The sequence below is a fragment of the Prionailurus viverrinus genome, chromosome D3, assembly GCF_022837055.1.
Source record: "Prionailurus viverrinus isolate Anna chromosome D3, UM_Priviv_1.0, whole genome shotgun sequence".
Lineage (NCBI taxonomy): Eukaryota > Metazoa > Chordata > Mammalia > Carnivora > Felidae > Prionailurus > Prionailurus viverrinus.
The window spans coordinates 34,248,213-34,269,835 of record NC_062572.1 but is presented as its reverse complement, the minus strand read 5'-3'; the positions used below and the strand labels follow the sequence as shown (position 1 = coordinate 34,269,835).

At 41.1% G+C, this 21,623-nt stretch overlaps 1 protein-coding gene across 8 annotated transcripts in view; it reads left to right on the top strand.

Annotated features, from left to right (window-relative positions):
- LOC125149105 (piezo-type mechanosensitive ion channel component 2) overlaps positions 1-21,623 on the top strand; it is a 474,283-nt gene that overhangs the window by 399,527 nt on the left and 53,133 nt on the right. For all 8 annotated transcript variants that reach the window (XR_007145811.1, XM_047827748.1, XM_047827749.1 and 5 more), the window contains 7 exons: positions 397-493; positions 2,106-2,265; positions 6,101-6,190; positions 8,251-8,372; positions 9,462-9,533; positions 14,152-14,258; positions 19,911-20,025. Coding sequence is in view for 7 of the 8 variants with exons in the window: in XM_047827748.1 (XP_047683704.1) it covers positions 397-493; positions 2,106-2,265; positions 6,101-6,190; positions 8,251-8,372; positions 9,462-9,533; positions 14,152-14,258; positions 19,911-20,025 (763 nt within the window). In the remaining variant the exon portion in view is untranslated. The remainder of the gene's footprint in view (positions 1-396; positions 494-2,105; positions 2,266-6,100; positions 6,191-8,250; positions 8,373-9,461; positions 9,534-14,151; positions 14,259-19,910; positions 20,026-21,623) is intronic.

Here is a 21,623-nt window from a genome sequence, read left to right as displayed (position 1 = left end):
ATAGGTGTAATTTGTCCGATCTTGTGGGAAAGTGACTGTACCAAAATCAAAGTCTTGGGGGTCACTGCTCACCCATTTGATATCACAGAGTTCATCTTGTTCCTGCAATAGTCCAGGATTTTCTCTGTGAAAAGACAGAGGCTTCTAAGTGCTAAAATCATCACACTAAAGACTCTTCCTTTACTCATGGGATTTATCTTCCCCCAGGCAACTATGGTACTTCTAAAGCATCAAATGCATTGCCCCATGGTGACTGAAATTTACGTACTACAGGTTACCTCTGGAATCATTAGCACAGAGACTTCACGAATTCTTGCACTTACGGAGATCACAAGACACCAACCTCTTTTTCTGGGTGCAGGGTTTCACAGTTTGCCACTCCCATTTGTTTTTCAGATAGGAGCGTGTGGATACATTGAAAAATTGGTTCAAAATAGTTGCTGGTTGATCCAAGCGTTCAGCCTGGCCTGTACAGTCAAAGGCTATAAAATGCGTAAGTATGAAAAGCAAATTTGGAAGTGGGAGGGCAGGGAAGGAAGAACAGTTGTATTGTTCTAATGTTAAAATCGGGCCAAAGGGGCACCTGGGTGGCTCCATTGAGCTTTCAACTCTTGATTTCGGCTCAGGTCATGATCCCAGGGTTGTAGGATTGAGCCCTACGTACTTAAGATTCTTTCTCTCCTTCTGCCTCTCTCACCACTTGTGTTCTCTCTTTCTCTCTCTCTCTCTCTCTCTCTCTCTCTCTCTCTCTCTCTCTCTCTCTCAAATAAATAAAATGAGGGGCGCCTGGGTGGCTGAGTTGGTTAAGTATCCAACTTCAGCTCAGGTCATGATCTCACGGTTCGTGACTTTGAGCCTCAGGTTAGGCTCTGTGCTGACAGCCCAGAGCCTGGAGCCTACTTCAGATCCTGGGTCTCCCTCTCTCTCTGCCCCTCCCCGACTTGCATGCACATGCGTACACATTCTCTCTCTCTCTCTCTCTCTCTCTCTCTCTCTCTCTCTCTCAAAAATAAACAAACACTAAAAAAAACTTATTTTAAATAAAGTAAATAAAATGAAAAAAACAAAACAGAAAAAAAGAGGTCAATTCCCTTTCTAGATGGAGGCTATAGGACTGTAGTACATTATGACTCTATTGTCCATACCATGAAGTGCCCCTTTTCTAGACATGTTTAGTCATGTTCTGGAAACGTACAAGGCCTGGCAGGTCTGGGGATTGTATGTGGCCTGTAATAATTCCCCAAACTTCTTTGAGTTACATTAGGAAGGGTTACAGAAGTCCATAGACCTGTGGTGTTTGCAGCTAGATTCTTGGGTAGTCAGAGTACCTCTGACTTCCAGATTTTTCTCTCCTCAGGAAGCTCAGGGAACGTCAAAATCAGGAAGGCAACTAGAAGAACCTCCACGGTTTCTGCAGTTAGACTCCCAGGGCAGAGGCAGAAGTTTCCATTCCCATCCTCTGCCTCTTGTACCAGAACCCAGGACAAAACCACACTTGGTCCTCCATGGTGCCCGAAATGGGGGCTACTTGACCACGGCACTCTCTCCACTGTGGCTTCCAATCCAGGCTACCCTTTGCCCAGGATGAAGAGCAACTGGGAATGTGTTTTGATTTAGGATAAGATATCTGGTGATAACCTCTTTTTCTAACAGACCATACTGTGTTAACTGCTCTTCTGGTTATACTCGGATTACCATTCCCAGAATATCCGGGCTTTTTGTTTTGTTTTCTGTTTGTTTATTTGTTCATATCAGAGCATTGCCTCTGGCATTGGGACATAGAGACGTTATTTCTCCATGGCCCTTGTTCAGGGAGAAAGAAACCTCTCTCTCCCAGAGAGAGAGGTCCTGAGGAGGCACCCTTGGTGAAGAGTCCTGTCTGTGCCTTACACTGTTACTTGTGGTCAGTCTTACAAATCAATGTTGACATTGGAGTTGAAATGTGTATTTTGCTTGAAATAAATCCATCCATAAGTGAGTCCTTGCATCAGAATATTGTTCTGAGGCCTGTGGGATTTCCCAAGCCTGATTATGCCACAGATATTATAAAATAACAATGAAAATGGATGCTAATTTTAATTTTTTTTTCTACTTTTTGACCCCAGCTGATGATGATTCCTCATGTAAACTCCCCAGTGGTGAAGCAGGAATTATTTGGGACAGCATATGTTTTGCCTTCCTCCTACTGCAGAGAAGAGTTTTCATGAGTTACTATTTCCTACATGTTGTGGCTGATATAAAAGCTTCACAGATCCTGGCATCAAGGTGGGTCAGGCCATGAAATCAAGTGGTTTCTCTTTAAGTATCTGTCTGGAAGTAATATTGCACTGTGCTCTTGTCTGAGCTTGCCTATAGAACCTGCAATAAGTTAAGAAACCCCTTCTGGAGAAACCAATCCAAGAAGGGTTTAGCACAAGGCCTTGAAAACCTAAACTAGAAGAGTAACAAGAAAGTCTTTGGTACCAAGTCACCCTTACAAAGATCTGGGATGCTACAAGAGGTCAAAGACAGACTGGTCATCTAGAGCCCTCTGGGCACAGACCACCTCACTGGGCATCGCTCATTTTGGCCTCAGGAAGAGCAGTAACACAGACCGTGTTGATCTCTACAGAGACTAGTCCACATTCCCCCTCTCTGGCTCTGTCCTAAAAACGGAGAAAAGCACACTTAGGTATTATTTTTCAGATTTAGGTTGAGAAGGAGTGTGATAGATACTGAAGCTCATTCTAAACCTTCCTATCCATCTTTTCTTATCTTTTCCTTCCCTTCAACCTCTTTTCCCCAACAACTTGATTTTCTCTTTTAACAAGAGGTCACCGGGCCACACTACCTTCTTCTTCCTAGACTCCACCCTTCTTCCAGTTTTTGCCCCAATCTTGTAGCTTTAAGGGGAAAGACTGGGAAGAAAGCTAGGTATTAAAAGCAATGCCTAGACAGCTCTGCCCATGTCAGGGACACCAACCTTGCTGATTCCATCAGACCCATGGTGCTAAATAATCTGATGATCATCAGCTTGTCTCATATGGAATTTCCAGAATCTATCATTTTGATTTGTGTTTTAGATTAACACACTTCTGTTTATACCTCCAGTGCTCTTAGAGACTATTCCTTCCCTCTGCCAGGATAAACAAAATGTTTATTTCAGAAGCCATTTATAGGGAAGCAGTTCCTGGCCTTTGTTCACTAACTTGGAGCCCAGTAGAAAGAATTTTCAGTAGGGGACCTACATTTACTCTGAGGAGCTTTGTGCCACCATGGGCCCTCACTATGTGCATGAACAGGGACTTCATTTTCTGCACAATATTGGCCCTAGAATTTACCATTGTAATTGTTTTTCTAACACCCAGCATATCAGTTTCATTAGAGCACAATGTCTTGTCCTTTTTTATTTCTTTTTGTTTCTTTTTCTTTTGGGGGACTCATCCAAGATATTTTATCCTAATAGAAATTTTATTTACTTGTAGAGCAACTGGTATTTGTGCTGATAAATACGTTTTTTTTTTTTTTTTTGGCTTTTCCTAAACATTTGGTCCTTAGACATCCAGATCATAATAGTAAGCCTGTATTTTTCCCTCAAAGTTATCACAGTTATTTAGAAAGCCATATGCCTCATGTTATAGAAACTGATGGCTTTGGTTCAGAGTACAGCTCGTGCTTGTTCAAGAAGAGCCATGTCTTAACAAGCGTTGAATTCACAACAGAATTTCCAAAGAAAACACATTCATTCATTTATTGATTTGTCCACAGCCTACTGTGTTACAAGGAGGCAGATGGTTGGCCTTCCCCTCACAGAGCTTATAGCCTTGTGGGGAGAAGGACATATCAACAGGCAGTCACAATGCCATGTGACTAGTGTGATGGTAGGAGAGAAGCCTTGGGGATTATATCAAGGGTACATAAACACCTGCAAATGGCAGGAACCACGGCAGCCTTCCATTCTAAGCTGCACCCTGAGGGATGAACAGGAGGTAGAGGAGGAAGGCCGGGGACACAGCCCAAGTGAAGTTACCAGGGGAAGTTTTCATGAAGAAACCCTGAGAAGCTCAGCATGGTTGAAAAACAAATTTGAAGGTGAAGATAATGATGACAAATAAGCTGGAGAGATAGGGAGGCGTCCGATTATCAGGGGCCTGAGAAACCATGTTTATGACTTTAAAAGTAATACCACAGATAATAAGAAGCAAAGGAACGGTGTGGCCTTAATGATGTTTTAGGAGCTCACTCTGCTTGTGGCGTGTACTCAGGACCATGGGCAAAGGGACCGGTTAGGTGGCTTCTCTGCTGATCCAGAAGAGAGACAATGGCTGAGACCAGGATGGGATAAACTAGGAAGATATTTAAGAGTAAAATCGGCACAACTGGAAAATTGGAAGGAAGGGAGGTGCAGCTGGAAAGGAGAGGGTAGAGGATGATATGCCCAGGGTTCTGGTTGAAGCAAATGGTGGTACCATTCCCAAATGTAGAGATGCCAAGAAGCTCTAGACTTGGGAGAACACGGACCACAGACTTGAGTTGTTGGGTTGGTGAGCTTGTAAAACCAAACCCATTGGCAAGTCCAGTGGGAGGACAGGTATGGAGGTGGGAGCAGACTCGAGGGGCCTCATGACCCATATGGGATTAGAGCAGGTGAGTGGTTGGAGGGAATGTGAATGAGAAGAGGGCCCTGGGGAGCATCCACACTTAAGAGATGGGCAGAGAAGACCAGCAACTCTGATCCAGAAAGGAGAAAAGGAAGCTAAGAGAGCATGGTGCCCTTGGAGCCCGAGAAAGGCTGTTTCAAAACAGCCGTTCAGCAGACAGAACGTACAAACACAAGACTGAAAATTGAACACGGAAATTGGTGACCTCAACACCTGGGCACCAGAGCCAAACATGGGAGAGCTGAGGTTGAAGGGAAAGGCTTAGGGACAGTGACTGGGAGATATTCGTGCACGGACATAGAAGACTGTGAGTGTGCGCGGGTTTTTATTTGCTAAGATTAGCAGGATGTGAGCATGTTGGCATGCTTGTGAGGAGGACTCAGTGGCAGTGAGAAGGCTGAGAATGCAGAAACGGAGCAATAAGGGAAGGATGGAGCCACTCTGGCTGCAGGGATGGGAAGGGACTTGTGCACAGGCAGACCGTAGGCGACAGTGTCACCTTTCCCACTGTCACTGCAGGAAAGATTTTCCGCAGGCTAGGTGGGAGGCAGCTGAGCAAACTATTGCCTCATGACTTACGTTCTCTCGGGAAGTAGGAAACAAGGAGTGAAGAGCCCTTGACAGAAGTCTAGATTCGAGAAAAGTAGAAGGGGTTTTAAATAGCTGCTGTAGGGAAGAATTCCGAGGGCGTATGAGGAGTCAGCAGATAACGTGCCCGGTCACGCCTGTCCTGCACCTCTGACCACAGCCCCAGCACAGGGCTGGCACACCACTGGGTTCCTGCTGACTTGGGATTTACCAAGCAGATATGATCAGATGACAGTGGAACCAGAGTTGAAGATATTAAGAGAGGTTGATGAAATAGATCTAGGAGGACCCAAAGTTGGCTTGAAAAGTGAGAACAGGCAGAGGGATTGGAAGGAGGGAAGCAGAGAGGTAAAGAGGCAGGAGACAGAACGTGCCAGTGATGGAGCTTGAACTCCAGCTTTGCCTATTTCCTTAGCCCAACTCACTCCATACCTGCTTCTGCTCATTGAGTAGAAAAGTAATCTGAACTCACTCCTCCTTGCAAATGGTCCCTCATGGGGCAACTATATATAATAAGGTCAGGTGAGTAATGCTTCGCTAAGATACGAGGTTCAGTGGGACAGGTTTGAAGGGATGCATTCTTTTCAATGTCTTGAAAAACACAAACCATTTTTTTTGTTTTGTTTTGTTTTGTTTTACTGACCTTCTGTGGTTGTGAGCAGGCCCACTCCCTCCCGCGGGTGGCTGTGCCGTGTTCATCCACTGGGAAGGGGCCTCTGCACGGGCTCTTGAGACTCCCACTGCCAGCCAGAAGAATCCAGTTAATGACCTAAAAAGAAATGCTTTCTAATCCTCATAATCATTTTCAGGGGAAGGTAAGTAAAAAGGATAGAAATACTGATTTTTTTTCTCTATTTCTGATTTTTCTCTAGAGGGGCTGAACTTTTCCAGGCCACAATTGTAAAGGCCGTAAAGGCAAGAATTGAGGAAGAGAAAAAATCAATGGATCAACTGAAGAGGCAGTAAGGAGGCTTTATTTCACTCTTCTCCTTTCCTTTTAATTTTGGTTTGCCTGATCCTGTTGGGCTGGCTCTCCACTCCCAGGTACCCTTAATCCCCTGAAAAACCCATTTGTGTTAACTTTTACAACTTCTGGGTATTTGCTCTGTGTCATGGCAGTAGCTTATGCTCACTGGACTGAAAATGGAAGTAATTTAAAAGAAAGATGGCTGCAGCGTGGTAGAAAGGGGAGCCATGTTGGATAAGACCAATGTCAAGTCTTGGTTCAGCTGCTTACTCTGGCGCCATGAGCACATCGTTCAGATTCTCTGAATTTCAACTTCCTGTTGAAATTAGGGCTCACAATCATATCTGGGTTTTTATAAAGATGAAAAGAGTTCATGAATGAGACAGGGCCTTTGCCAGTACCATTGAGGTGGAGCAAATGTTCATTATATCTGTGGATTAAAGGAATAAATACAGAGTCCTAGCTTTGGAAGGATCTCTAAAGATAGTATGATACAGTCTCTTTGGGAAGAAACTGTTGACCCATGACATTAGATGACTTAAAATCCCCAACAAACTAGAGGCAGTACTAGAAATACAACCCCCGTTTCCCTGTGTTCGCTTCAAGAGCTTGTTTTCTGCCGCAGCGTTCTGGGGAAGTCGAGTAAGGGACTGACTCCACTCAAGAGCTTTGAGAATTTCTTTTTAAAATTAATTAGTTAATTTTTAAATGATCCCTTGAAAATAATTTTCTTGGAGTGAAATTTTCAGCAGTAAATGTCACTTCCGAGGATCAGTGGCTCTTCATTTGAGGGGCAGGTTTAAGAGCTGATGGCCACGGAATTCAAAACCTAGCCACTTTCTCCAGGAAAGTGGAGACTCCATCAGCCCACCAGGAAAATCCCCCAAGTTTGCTGAGACTACTTAATTCCCTTATGACCTCATTTCCCAGCTCCTTTCCCCATGCAAAAATGTTTGCTAGCATAACTTACACCATCCCATTGCCTGGCTTATTCCGCAATTGACAATATGAGTTACATAAGGTGTCATATAAACAGTTATGGTATAACTGTTGCCATTGTGGTCTCTAGTCATCAGGTCAGAGAAATAATAAATTTGGACCCACATGTAGAATGAGTTCCTAATTACCCATAGGGGAAACCGTTACTATCATTCACTTCACTGAATTTTTCCATTTGCTTTAAGAATGCATCCTCTTAAGTGACAGAAAGTCAGAATATAAAAGAAGGTAGGTAATGATCATTGCCAAAGAGAAGCTAAAAGTGCTGTGTAAGTTGCAGGAAGCAGAAATCAGCTTAAAAACTTGAGCAACGTATCCAGAATTTTAAGAAACTTAAGAACTGAAACACCACAGGAGGACAGGTCTGGGAAACAGAGTTCAGCACTGCAGTTTCTGAATAGTTGGACTTCCCAATTAAGCAGACAAAATAAAAGGCTCTAACTCAGTAATTAAAGATGCAATAATACATTTTTCCAGAACCAATAGGAGATTAGATTTGAGAGAGAGAAGAGTCATGTGGTCTGATAGAATACTTAAGAACATCTGAAGAGCAACATGCTTTTTACAAAATAGTCCTCACACTTACATACCTGTTCATTTGATTTTCACAACTATGTGAGATACACAGGTATCAATTTTTAAAAATTGCAAAATCTGGAAGAATAAAGGACTTCCATTTCATCATCTAGTGTGTTCAAAATGCCTTTGGTACAAGGTGTAGGTGGACATAAAGTACTGTGTACCGAACTTTAGCATAATTGTGATCATATTATTAAGACCAGCATCTATGTAGAGCAAAATAACAGGGAGATGTGGGGAGACACATATATATACATACATATATGTATACATACATATACACATATATGTGTGTGTAGACATGTATCTATTGTCCCCCAAGAAGATGCTTGTTGCCAATAAAAAAAAACCATTCAAAAGTCCCAAATATTGACCACTTTGTGATTTTACCCACATACATACAAGTGGAAACCCAAACTGATCATGTGGTAACTGTGGGTGTGTTCTTGGCATTGCTGCTGCTACTTTATCTTATAGGATGGATCGCATCAAAGCCAGGCAACAGAAATACAAAAAGGGTAAGGAGAGGATGCTGAGCTTGACCCAGGAATCAGGGGAAGGCCAAGACATCCAAAAACTCTCTGAAGAGGATGATGAAAGTATGTCGAGACGTTTCCCTCTTGTTCAAGTAGCTTGGCATTGAATAATAGCATGATAAGGGCTAGGGCTGTAAAATAACATTACTTTTACTCTGCCGGTATTATGCATGTTTGTATCTTTTTTTTTAACTCAGCAAGTTTTACCTTCTGACTGTGAGCGGGATACATGTATTTATTTCACAAAGTACATATGTAATGACTCCGTGACTTTATGAGTATCTCTTCTTCGGCACAATGACTTTAATCAACACATAGCCTAGCTTCTGTCTCACAGAGATGTGTTTCTGAAGAAAATGAGATTGAATTTGCTTAATTTATTCCTTTAGAGAAAATATTTTAGATATTTTAGGTACACAGTCTATTGTTGTCTTTGATTTCTATAAATGTTATACAAAAATGAAATATGTATGCATATTTTATGTGGTATCTGAATAATGGTAGTTAAGTATCCTTCAATTATTGTCTGTTCCAATGAAGTCTAAAATGAAATATACCTTATTATATCTGCAGTATATCTGCAGATTTACTATATCCAATTAAGTTTAAAAGGTCTTCTATTAGAAGTTTGCATGCTTTTCTATTTGAAGGGGAATGGCAAAATAATACATGGTGTTTTCTAATATATAGCACCTATTTAATAACCAATAAATTTGTGTTTTTCCAACCATGCATGAAAATAATCACAAGGAAACTCCTGGTTATTGGAATATATGCATCTTCACAAATTATCTGCCACTGTATTGTTTTATAAAGTTTAGGTGATGCTTCTTTTCTGTTAATTCACCGGAAAATTCAATGTGCGATGCCTTTTTGAGAGCTAACCTTCTTTTTTATATTTCTTTATATGCACTCTATTACTAAAAAGAAAGCAAAAATGTGGCATAATGTTCATAGAACACTTAGTATTTGCCTTGTGAAATCGCCTGCTCATGCGTGTAAACATTTCAGATTTGATATAGTTTCTTTCCCTGACGTCTGATGTACTTTTGCAACTTACCTAGATTTTGACATTTGAGTTGTTAAAGCGTGGTTTTCAAAATTTGTTTTCTCACTTCATAAGAATTAATATTTGGACATATTTTATTTTAGGAGAAGCAGACAAACAGAAAGCCAAGGGCAAAAAAAAGCAGTGGTGGCGGCCTTGGGTTGATCATGCTTCCAGTAGGTTTTCTTGATCCTCTTACAATTTCATCGATTCTAACCCTTATATCCTTGACCAGAATTCAGGCGTCCCCATGACCTGTGTGTTCCATGCATGGTTTGATCCTTGTGACTTGATAGGGGGTCAGAGTGTAGGAAAATTTTCATGGAAATGGGTCTCTGGGCCCTGGTGATGGAACCTTCCAGAGAAATCAGCTGATTACCATGCTGTCTGAAGAAAGCCCCACATGTGGCTGACACATGCCTGAGCATCCTAGGGGCTCAGAAAGCGAAGAATTGCTACCTTTTTATCTAATTCTGAGGTCCAGAGCTCTGCTGATACGTATTTGTCTTGTAACTGAAAACCCTTATTGAACATGAGTTTTGGCTCCCCCTGGGAGGATACTCATTGAGTTCAAAGTGTTTGTGACCCTCTTCGTAGGGCACTAGGCATGGATGCCGATGAGTCTCTCCTCCCCCTTCTTCCCAGAGCTTTGATTTTATTTGCATGTAAGGTCTTTTGGCAATTTATTGAATATAAAGGTGAGGCTAACTTAAAATGTGTTCACTTTCTCATTCTGCCTCTGCCCCAGTTTCAAAAGGCTCTCGTACTACATTCCACATTCGAAGCCTAGCATGTGGCGTGGCTGTAGAGCCACCAGCCATGACCAATTCAGAGCAGAGGTGGACAACAGTTTTTGAAAAGCAGAGCTTCGTGGCCACATAGAATTAAAGTTTCCCTCCTGATCATTAAAAGAAATGAGGGGGGTGGCGCCTGGGTGGCTCGGTTGGTTAAGCATCCTCCGACTGTTGATTTCAGCTCAGGTCATGATCTCAGTCGTGGTCATGATTTCACAGTCGTGGGATCGAGCTCTGTGTCAGACTCAGTGCAGAGTGGGGAGCCTGCTTGGGATTCTGTCCCTCCCTCTCTCTCTGCCCCTCCCCTGCTATTGTTCTCTCTTCCTCTCTCTCTCAAAATAAATAAACTTTAAAAACAGGAAAAAAGGGATAAGGAATTATGGAACTCAGTGGCTATATTTGTTCTGCTTAGCAAAGGAAATATCACTCACGATTGGCCAGTGGACGGTCTTAGAATGGAATGATCCATTTAAGTCTGACCTTCCTTGCGTTTGTTCAAATATTGAATAATTATTCATTATGTTGCAAATTACTAATAATACCTTCAGGCCTTTATGCCTTATCCTGTGGCTTAATAACTTAAGCTAACGTGATCAGACAGGGACTATCACTGAGGCCCACAGTGTCGCACGATGGTGGGACAGACTCTACTGACGGGATCTTCAGAATCACTAGAAAATCAAGTTGATCAGAATGTTTTGCCGTGCCTGATTCTTCGTGTCTCTGAGATATAGTGTTGGCTTCTCTCGCCCCAAAATTAATTTTCTAAAATCAGCAAGCCGATTTAAGGAAGTATTAATTCAAAATTTGCTCAACACACCTGAATAATACTAAATTTAATCCCAAACATTGAATTTATAGCATTATGTGAGGGAAAAAAAAAAACATGACTTTCAATGAGTTTTGTTTCACCTGCTGCCAAGTCAAAAGACAAAGATTCACATCGAAATTCTGTGTGACTCTTGAATCTTTTGTTCATTGGCATGTTCGTCATGCTAACGATCCAATAATGCAGCACACTGTAAGCCTGTTTCTATCAAGTCACAAGAAAACTGTGCTTATCTTTCTGTTTGTAAAGGGCCCTTTGCTAGTTTAGACAGACCTATCCATTTCGACATTGTGTCCTACTGAATGTTTTCTCTCTCACCTGGGGTAAATTCCCGTTGCAATTGTAGTTGTCTTTCCTTTTCTCGTCTAAACATTGAATTTTGGAAGGAATTGGATATGGTCTTCGATAATCATCTTACAAGTTGGTAATAACTGAAAAAGAACTGCTTATGAAGGTTATTGACTTTAGTTTTCTGATTCATTTCACCCTCATTATATCGAGTTCTTGAAGACTGGTATTAAATTAAATGTGCCTTGTTACAACACCTCTTGGTGCAATAATGCAGGAATGTGTGTAATTCATGGTTTGGAATCAGATTCTGACCGTGGTGTTAAAATTTTTCCGCAAAATACATTTCCTTTTACCAGCTCATGAGGAAAGGAAAGGAATGACTCTGTGGATTATTTCTTAGGCCATGAGTTCCAAAAGTTATCTTTAGATCTGGAAGCACTTTACTAAAAGCCCTTATTTCAATCTCTTGAGTCACTGGGCTTTTGCCTAGATGGTTCCTTACAGGTGCGGAGTGTGAGAATACATGTAGTTGAATACCCTTGTGTAAGTCTACAGATGCTACAGTGATTATGCCAATCATAATACTGGCAAGCAGTCAAGATCTTAACATAGTCTGTAGGTGGCCAATCTTCCACTTCCATACCTATGTGCACACATGCGATTGCATTATTGCTGTTCAATGATACCTTCCATTCCAAGGTAGTATGCCTCCATGCCAATTCAGTACCTTCCTAAAGTAATGACAAGCCTCACTCTATTGTTAAATATCTGAAACAGAGGTCCGGGCTTCTGGGGATACAGGTGGTAGGTTTTAAAAGTTATTTTCGCACTCAGTTCAGCAATCGCATCAATATCCACATGTTTCTGGACACAGGCTGGGGGCAGGATCGCTCTCTGAACTAACAAATGTGTATGTAAGAGCTTCTCTCCTTATTATTAGCAGATAGCACCGAAGAAAACACTCTCTGTTGTTTTCATACTTTTATCTCAGTAACATTTCATAAACGAATAGGGGATTTTCCTAAGCATTTCCTTCTTTGTTTTAACGTGTCAATTCTACTTCTCGCATACAAATTGATAGTTTGTTTTTTTAAAATGATCAAATCGGTGTTGTGACTGCTTGAGAAGAAAACCGTTTGGGCTCACTGTGTCCACACGAGTAAAAGTCACAGAAGGTATGATTGAATACAGTTGAAGCTATTGTTGATTTTAGAGCCTATAATGAGGGTAAAATGCTCAATCCTGTAATACTGTTTTTTACCAAATGACCATGTGACATAGAGTCCATGTAACTTTCCTGCAAATGTCTGAGCTTACTTGAAGGCATTACTTTAATGGTCTTCCTCACTGTCAAACGTAATGCTGTGACTTTGGTTTGTTCTTGCTTATTCTTACCTTCTGTTGTATTGCATTTATTCCCTCAGGCCTGGACCCAGTACTCTGGGCCTGGTTCTTTCTTCAAAATAAAAATAACAAACTACAGTGCTTCTGTTCAAGGATATAAGGCCCAATTCATTCCGTGTGCAACTTCACGGATGGAGGCTTCAGATACGGTCTGAAACCGTTGGGCAAAATTACCTACCTTCTGGCCATGTTTAGTGATGGTCACGCAACTAATTTTAAACAAGCCAAGGTGTTCCATTACCTTACAACGCACGAATCCAAAAGATCACGGAAGACATCATGTTATGTCGTCCAAAAGACACCTCAGCATTTGAAAACTTGAATGTACCTTGAAAGTGCTACTATGTTTTTCCCCCGCAATGATGGTACAGTTCTTGTAGCATCGGCAATACGTACGCTGGGTCTCTTTTCTCTGATAAACTTAACGTAACGCTCAAGCCGACAAAGATGGGATTCTCAAATTTCTTTAAGTCTCTGGACATTTCAGCTTCCTCTGCTCCTTTTAACACAGCAATATGTTCTTGCAGGGAGAAGATCAGGCAAGGCAAGGCACGGACTATCCAGACTGTCTGTGCTTTGTGTCTTCTGGTCAGTATGGTTCTCCTCACATTTCAGTGAGCAGCCGGAGTTCCTTGTTGACCAGAAGCCCAACAGCGCTAAACCATATCGGCCATGTCTGCCGTGCCTCAGTCTGTCCCGTGCTACTTGTAGAAACAGCCAGAGTGGTGGTGGTGGTGGTGCTGTTTTTGTAGTTGGTTTTTTTGTTTTGTTTTGTTTTTTTAATGTTACCTGCCCATTTCCTCCTTGTGGCAACGCGTGTGTGTGTTGTGTGTGTGTGGGGGGGGGGGGGGGGGGGAATGTTTTTTGTGTTTGTTTAACTCTTTCAAATGTCTTGCCATGTATGCTCTGTCCCCTGTGTCACATGCGGAGCAGCCAGGTCTGCAGAGTGTAAAGTGAAGTCGAAGTCGGTGATGCCGATTCTTGGTCCTGAATCAGCCTAATTGGCGTCTCTACCACACGCCGGACCCATTCAGACAACACCAAATCCTCTACTTCACTTTGGCCTCGTCTAAAGGACCCAAATTGCCGACTGGTCTGAGTTGTGAAACTGTAACCATTTTCCATCCACTATTTTGGCCATCTTGGTAACAAAACTGGTTGCTGCAGAGTTGATCCGGTGTTATCTGTGTAAAATTTACAACGAAGAAGGAAGAGAGTATCAGATAAACCCAGCAGTGGCCAGTTTTCTTACATGGCATAGACAAGGCCTCATGCTCTGTAGACCCGGCCACACCAACACCATGTAGTGTTAGCCCAGAATGAGTTCTCTTCATCTCTTGTTTTTCCCCCCCTGCCAACATCTCTTGCTGGTCTTTTGTGGACAATGTGTATATCGGTGGGGGGGCAGTTCACTAATAAGCCCTTAATGATCTCATCTCTCTTGCAAGAAATAAGTAAATATTTTGTTTTGCTTAGTGGTCAGGAGTGGAGATTATTATTTGTTTGAAACGGATAGTGAAGAGGAGGAAGAGGAAGAACTGAAAAAGGAAGATGAAGAACCTCCGAGAAGGTCCGCTTTCCAGGTAATTCTGGGGTTGGGAAAACCATGCCCTTTGTTGGTTGAAGGGCTTTTCTTTCCGACAGACCTTGAATGCAGGCCTAGACTTCTTCTGCCATGTTCACGTGTGTTATAGCTTCCAGAAGCTTCTAATTTCCACCTGAAATCATCCATCCCTCATTAAACTGTAACGATGCTTGCCCTCAGCTTCGTTGTAATTCCTGCCATTCAAGAACACTGTTCCCACCAGGTGTTTGCTCCCATGCATCAAAAACCCTTCTGATGCTATAAACCAAAAATAAAGCTTCCCTGGGTGAACTTTATTTTTCTGTTACAAGTAGAAGGTGAAGAAGACTTCTCTGGCATTGCTCTGGATTGCTTGAGCAGACTTCCCATTTTGAGACGTGAAATAGTTGATCATAAAAATAAAGCACTTGCTTTGTTTTGAAACCAACGGCCACTTCCATGTTACCTCACATTTTGCAAATCCATTTCATTTGTGTTGTCAAAGGTTTGCGACTGTACTGCAGTCATGAAAACAGCCAGCACAGTCCTGATTTTTTCATCCTAGCTGTCTTTCCTTTTCAGAATGTGCCACCTCATTCTTGGTGACATAGCTCACCAGCCTAATACGGTGTACCCAGTGATTGTCTAAGCAATGCTTGTTAGCGATGAGGACTTGTCATTAGAGTTACACATGGGGTGAAAGCTTGACATATATTTCTTTTACCAAAGAGTCACTTGTGAGGACTGTTCTTTCCCGTTCATTACAATCCAAGACATATGGAGCGATACCCATCAAGCCGCATGATGTGTCCATGAAAAGGTCATTGTCACTCTGCTGACCGGGTCTCCTCAAGCTGCAGGGTTACATCCACCCCTGTATTCCCAACGACATTGAAGAACTAAATTATTTATGGAGCCACCTTGCTCTGATGCTTCCTCGCTGGCCCCATCGCTACTTGAGTTGTGTCTCTTAAAGGTGGTGTCTGTGCGTGTGGCTGGCTCGTCAAATACCGATGACCTGACGTGTGTATCTTTATTCTCATGAGTTTCCTTATAACCATCACTCATTCAGCCAAGAAGAGAACATTCCTCACCGTGTTTATGGATTACATGCAATGGCTGACTATTTTCCTATTCTGAACCGACAAGCAAAGCACATTTGTTCCAGCTTCAGTGATGGGGCACGTTTTAACCTAGCTGATGTAACTGTAGAGACAAATTCATACTGACGTCATATGTAAAATTGTTAGTCTTTGATGTTTTTCTACTAATCACTCTCGCTTTGTCCTTCTTTGTAGAGAGCTATTGGGAAGTTTGCGTCGGCCATTTTAGCCTTGCCAAAGTCTGTCATTAAACTTCCCAAAACTATTCTTCAGTATTTAATCAGAGCTGCAAAGGTATTTGATGTTTCACTGACGTGTGGTGTGTGACCCTCCGCTCTGTAGAAATTTAGACAAGCAGATCCCTTTCGCCTCCATCTGCATTTTCCCTGCTCTATAGGTCGTACAACGGAGGAAGTATAAGAACTTAAAATATTAGGGAAACATTTCCAAGGAGAGTTTTGAGAAGCCAAATTTCTTACTATTTCATTCTTGTTCTTCATTTGACACAAGAGCCTATCGAGACATAGAGAGAGAAAATGCAGATACGTATCTACTCTGTCCTTCTTGTAGTTTGGCCTACGTCACATCTCATTTGAAAAGGGTCACATCTGGTTGCATGCGTCAGTCATGATGTGTAAAATGTGTGATAATCGTTCTCAGAAAGCTGGTAAAATTATGACCAAGGTAATAGAAGACTCCTTTTTCTCCACCTTCTTGTTGGCTTCCCTTTCAAGTCTCCATCTTCCCTCAATCGGATATCGTCTTCCGTTTTACTCTCCTGCCTTTGGTACAATTCCTCACAAGACCGTGCTGCCATGTACGGTCTGTGGAGTTTCTCACGCCCATGTCACCAGAGAGAGTGCGGGATCAACTGCGAAGAGGCTATTTGTCAATTAATCTAATGCACAGCAGAAATTATCCAGCTACCTGGGCGGTAGCCACCCATTATTGAAAATCATAAATAATGAATTACTGTTCATGTACTTTATAGAAAGCTGGTTCTGTGCACTTAGTCTGAGCAGGCACTTAAACTCTCAGGTCTTTATGCTCATGTGTTTAGCAAATGTTTGGATAGTGAGGGGGACCAGTGCTTCTCCCATTTTACCTGGGACCTTATTTAAATGCAGGTTATGGAAATTAAGCAGGTCCTTGAAATTCTGTATTTCTCTCAAACTCCCAGGGGACAGACAGCTGGGGGTCTATCTTGAATAGGAGGGTCTAAGCTTCTAGGTTCCTCCCATCTTTAAAATGCCAGCGTTCTGATTGCTAGTTTAATATTCTATGTTTTAACTTCCCTAAGATTCTTTTTCTTTTCTCTTTTATGACTACCATATAAGTCTCTCCATTCATATTTAAGAATTTATATGAAAGATTGCAATGTAATTATCCCCGTCTGACTTTAAAAACAAAAACAAGAAACAAAACAACTTCTTTCAGACAACATAAAGAAAGTCCTGGGTTACACATGAATCAAAGGACAGTCTATTAAATTTAACCAATTTCCGTTAAGGATCTCCATTCGCTTCAATAAAGTCCTCTCCTGTTTGAAAAATTAAATGCTTTTTGCATAGTACATTATCAGGAAAATGAATCTCATTTCCCCCCCTACTAGGTAAGATAAGCTTAAGATAAAAATCATATAAGACTTAAGATAAAATTTAAGATAAAGTAAGTGAGTGAATAAATGAATGAATGAATGAATGAATAAATAAATAAGTAACTAGAATTTAAGATAATGTTGAGAATACAGACTAATAATGGCAATTTGAAGAAACCAAAGGTCATTTATGGACATTTTCTTGTATTTTTTGTACTTATGGTTAGTGGTGTGGGTGTCCCATGAACTTGAACAGTGGTTATGGCTGCAATGTGAGAATTGAGAAGTTTCAGTAAGAAACTTCCATTTCTCCACTCAATAAGAATTGGGATTTTTCCTCCTACTTTGTCATCACCATTTCCTGAAACAGACTGACCCTCTATCAAATGTTCCTGGCACTATACCGAGTTTGTAGCTCCAAACGTCAACGTTAAGATAATTTACCTACAAATAGGGACTCCTCATAAGATTTTCTTCCCCTCTCTTTTTCCCCCTTCTTTGAATTATGTAAATTCTCATCTAGTGAGACAGCTTCGTCATTTGGGATTATAGGTAGAACCAGGAGTTTCCTTTTAATAAGGCAAAATCTTTTTTTTTTAATTTTTTTTTATGTTTATTTATTCTGAGAGAAAAGTAGAGGGAGAGAAAAAGTGGGGTAAGGGCAGAGAGAGGAAGAGAGAGAATCCCAAGCACAGACCTGATGCAGGGGCTCAAACTCACAAACCATGAGGTCATGACCCAAGCCCAAACCAAGAGTCTGACGCTTAACCAACGGAGCCACCCAGGTGCCCCAATAAGGCAAAATCCTAATGATATTCCCCCATCTACAAGAGTTCTGCAATTCTCTAAATGACCCTTGTCTCTCTCCTTCTCACCCTCCTTCCCCATTTTTCTCCAGTATAAAAGAATTCCTCCAACTTGTGTACCTAATGCATTCACAAACCCTGAATTACTCTTTTATTTTCTATCTTGGGGATTCTGGCATTATCTAAAAGCAATATGGTCATAACCCATTTTTTTTAAAGAAAATGTCACCGTATATTGCTCTTAAACCTGAAAATTTATTGCATCTAGCAGTTCAGATTTTTTTTAAAGAATATTTTGTGGAAGCAAGTTTGCTTATTAATTTACTAAACTTCAAAGATATTCTTTTTGGTAGGTGACAGGTTTAATAAGCAAGGGAACTTACATACTTGGCAAAGATATTCCTTCTTCTTTTTTAATTTTTTTTAATGTTTATTTTTGAGAGAGAGACAGAGACAGAGACAGAGCATGAACAGGAGAGGGGCAGAGAGAGAGAGAGAGGGAGACACAGAATCCGAAGCAGGCTCCAGGATCTGAGCTGTCAGCACAGAGCCCAACGTGGGGCTTGAATTCACGAACCACGAGATCATGACCTGAACCAGAATTGGATACTTAATCAACTGGGCCACCGAGGCACCCCCAAAGATATTCTTTTTTTTTTTTTTTAATTTTTTTTTTCAACGTTTATTTATTTTTGGGACAGAGAGAGACAGAGCATGAACGGGGGAGGGGCAGAGAGAGAGGGAGACACAGAATCGGAAACAGGCTCCAGGCTCTGAGCCGTCAGCCCAGAGCCAACGTGGGGCTCGAACTCACGGACCGCGAGATCGTGACCTGGCTGAAGTCGGACGCTTAACCGACTGCGCCACCCAGGCGCCCCCCCCCCAAAGATATTCTTGATAGAGTTCCCAAGTAGCATGCTTAGTAAACATCTACCATAAATTCCTTCATGTGGTCCTTCTTTGTCCAGTGTCAGTTCATTTCTCAAAATACATTTTTGGCAGAAAATAGGATTATTTTTTGCCTCTTGGATTTATTATTATTCAGAAACAATACAGATGTTACACTTGTGTTAGTTGCCATTAGATTCAGATTTCTACCATTGGGAAAAAAGAAATTCTCTTCCTTAGTCACCCATGACTTTTACACTTCCGTACATCAAAAAGTTGGGTCCCTCTTTATTTTTACTGACCTCACAATGCCTGTGGTTTGCTTACACTGTGTTTTCCAAGGATTCCTGAAATCTGAAAGTCATACAGAGTACAGTGAAAGTGTCTGGGTTTACAAAGTGCCCCCACAAAACAGCCCTCCAACTTGAACATCATAATAGAAAACCCAGCTTCCCTGAGACCCAGGTGGCTTTGTGGGTGCATGAGGAGCATGCCTGCTTGGCTTCGTGATTACAGATGGCTGACTTTGTTTACCAGGGTTTTCTTTTTTTTCCTTCTGCATGATTTGGGAGACTATTGGTGGGTGGACTGTTCAACATTGCTCTGCGGTGGTTTTCGGTTTTATCATATTAACGTAACCGTTTTCAGCTCTTGAATGAAAATGACAAAAGGCAACCAAGGTCACCACAGTTTTCCTTCCAGAACATTCTGGAATAACTCTGTAACCTTAATAGCGCACTCATTTTTTCTCTCCAAATACTAATCAGTCTACAGAACCCTTTCTCAAGTTGCTGGTCATAGCTGTTTTTCACAAGGGAGAGCATCAGATGTACTAAACTCTTTTCCCAAAGTAAATGAGTAAACGATGTTTTGTTTTTGACTCAAAGTTTATTAGTGAGGGGAGAAAACCACTCCAGTGACACTTAGCAAGAGGTCCAGCTTATTCCTATTGTGTGTAATACAAAAGAATCAGTCACTGTCACAAGTGGTAGTGGTACATGGGGACTTGGGGGGAATGATGGTCACCCAAAGTATCTCCTGACTGTGATACCAAATGAAATACACTCCTACAACATCTGTTTTCATATTTTATTTCATGATCATGGAAATAGCGCAGGTCAACTGAGAATACTGAGGGATGTGGGAGCAGAAGATTTAGTTTGTGCTGGCAGAAAAATATGTATATATTTCCAAAAGTCAGGAAGCTTGGTGTTGGTCCCTTTTCTTTTCATTTAAATATTAAAAAGCCAGAAAATAATTTAATTTTCTCCCTTCAGTTTGTTTATCAAGCCTGGATCACGGACCCTAAAACAGCACTCCGACAGAGGCGCAAAGAGAAAAAAAGGTCTGCAAGAGAAGAACAGAAAAGAAGGAGAAAAGGATCTGGGGATGGTGAGTGTTGAGTGAGCGCAGGGCCCAGCCAGCACTCTCTGTCCCTGTGGCCCTGGGATCCCAAAGGGAACCACAAAGGACAGAAGCTTTGGAGGAATGACATTCTTACATTCTGAGGAATGCACAGAGTTCTACTTGTCCTTCGTTGCTTGTGTCTGACCCTTGGAATAAATAAAAATGTAAATTTAAGTTAAGGTACATTTTATAAAATAAGAGAGAGAGGAACAAATTAAACTCAAAGTAGAAGGAAGAATTAATGTTTTAAACAGATGTTAAATTATAGAAAAGAAATACAAGACAAGATCTATCATTAAGTGAAAAGCTGTTCTTAGGAAAAACTAGTAAAATGGGTAAACCTTTGGAAGTTTGATTAAGAAGAAAAGGAAAAACACAGTATCAGGAACCAAAAATGGAACGTAACTACCAATGCCATATTCCACATCACATTTGAAAACATACGATAGGAAAACATTTCTAAGGAGGGGAAAAACTCCAAGCTACAGCTAAGCACCAAAAGTGGAGTGAAAGTTCAAGTGGGGCACTCAGAAAAAATATTTGCATTTATATATATCAGACTAAGAAATAGTATTCTGGATATATTAAGGACTTCTAAGAAGCAGTAAAAGAAAAGTTCAACCCAATAGACGAATAGATGTGAAAAACAATTCACAGATCAGGAAATGGAAATAGACAGAGGAGCTCAGCTTCACTACTAATAGGAGAACCACAACCCATATTTTGACATACTGTTGTTTTGTTGTTGTTGTTTTTGTTGCTTTACCTATTGGATTGGGAAAAACCCAAACATTCGTTAATTTGTTAACATCACCATTTGGAGTTAGTGGGAAGAGAAGTGTTTGTATGAGTTACAACCCATATAACACGACGAGCGGTGTCGTAGAGTAGTGCATCCCCTTTGAACAGCAATGTGTTGATATCTGTAAAAATGTTAAATGTCCATCTCCCACTACAGATCGATCCCTCTTCTAGATGTGTGGTTCAACTTGAAGCAATATCTGCACATGTGCACAAGGACCCATGTCTAAGAATACCTATCAAACATCATTTGTTTTGTTAATAACAAAAACTTGGAAGCATTCTCAATGCCTACATAAAGAAGAGTCAAGTAAATTATGTTACTAATATATTATAAAATTCTATTCGGTAGTTAAAAAAGTGAGATGGATTATAGCTGATCCTAGAACAATGTGGGGGTTGGGGCACTGACCCTCACACAGTCAAAAATTTTGTATAACTTTTAACTTCCCCAAAACTTAACTAATAGTCTACTGTTGATCAGAAGGCTTACTGCTAGCATAAACAGTCGATTAACACACATTTTGTATGTTATATATGTTATATACTGTATTCTAACAATAAAGTAAGCTAGAGAAAGGAAAATGTTATCAGGAAATCATAAGGAAGACAAAATATATTTGCAGAACTTTACTGTATTTATTTAAAAAAAAACCTCCACGTATAAATGGACCTGCACAGTTCAAACCTGTGTTGTTCAAGGGTCAGCTGTACTTTAAACTTGACATACTGTTAAATGAAAAGTACTGTGTTACAAATGGCAGCACATTATGAAACCATTT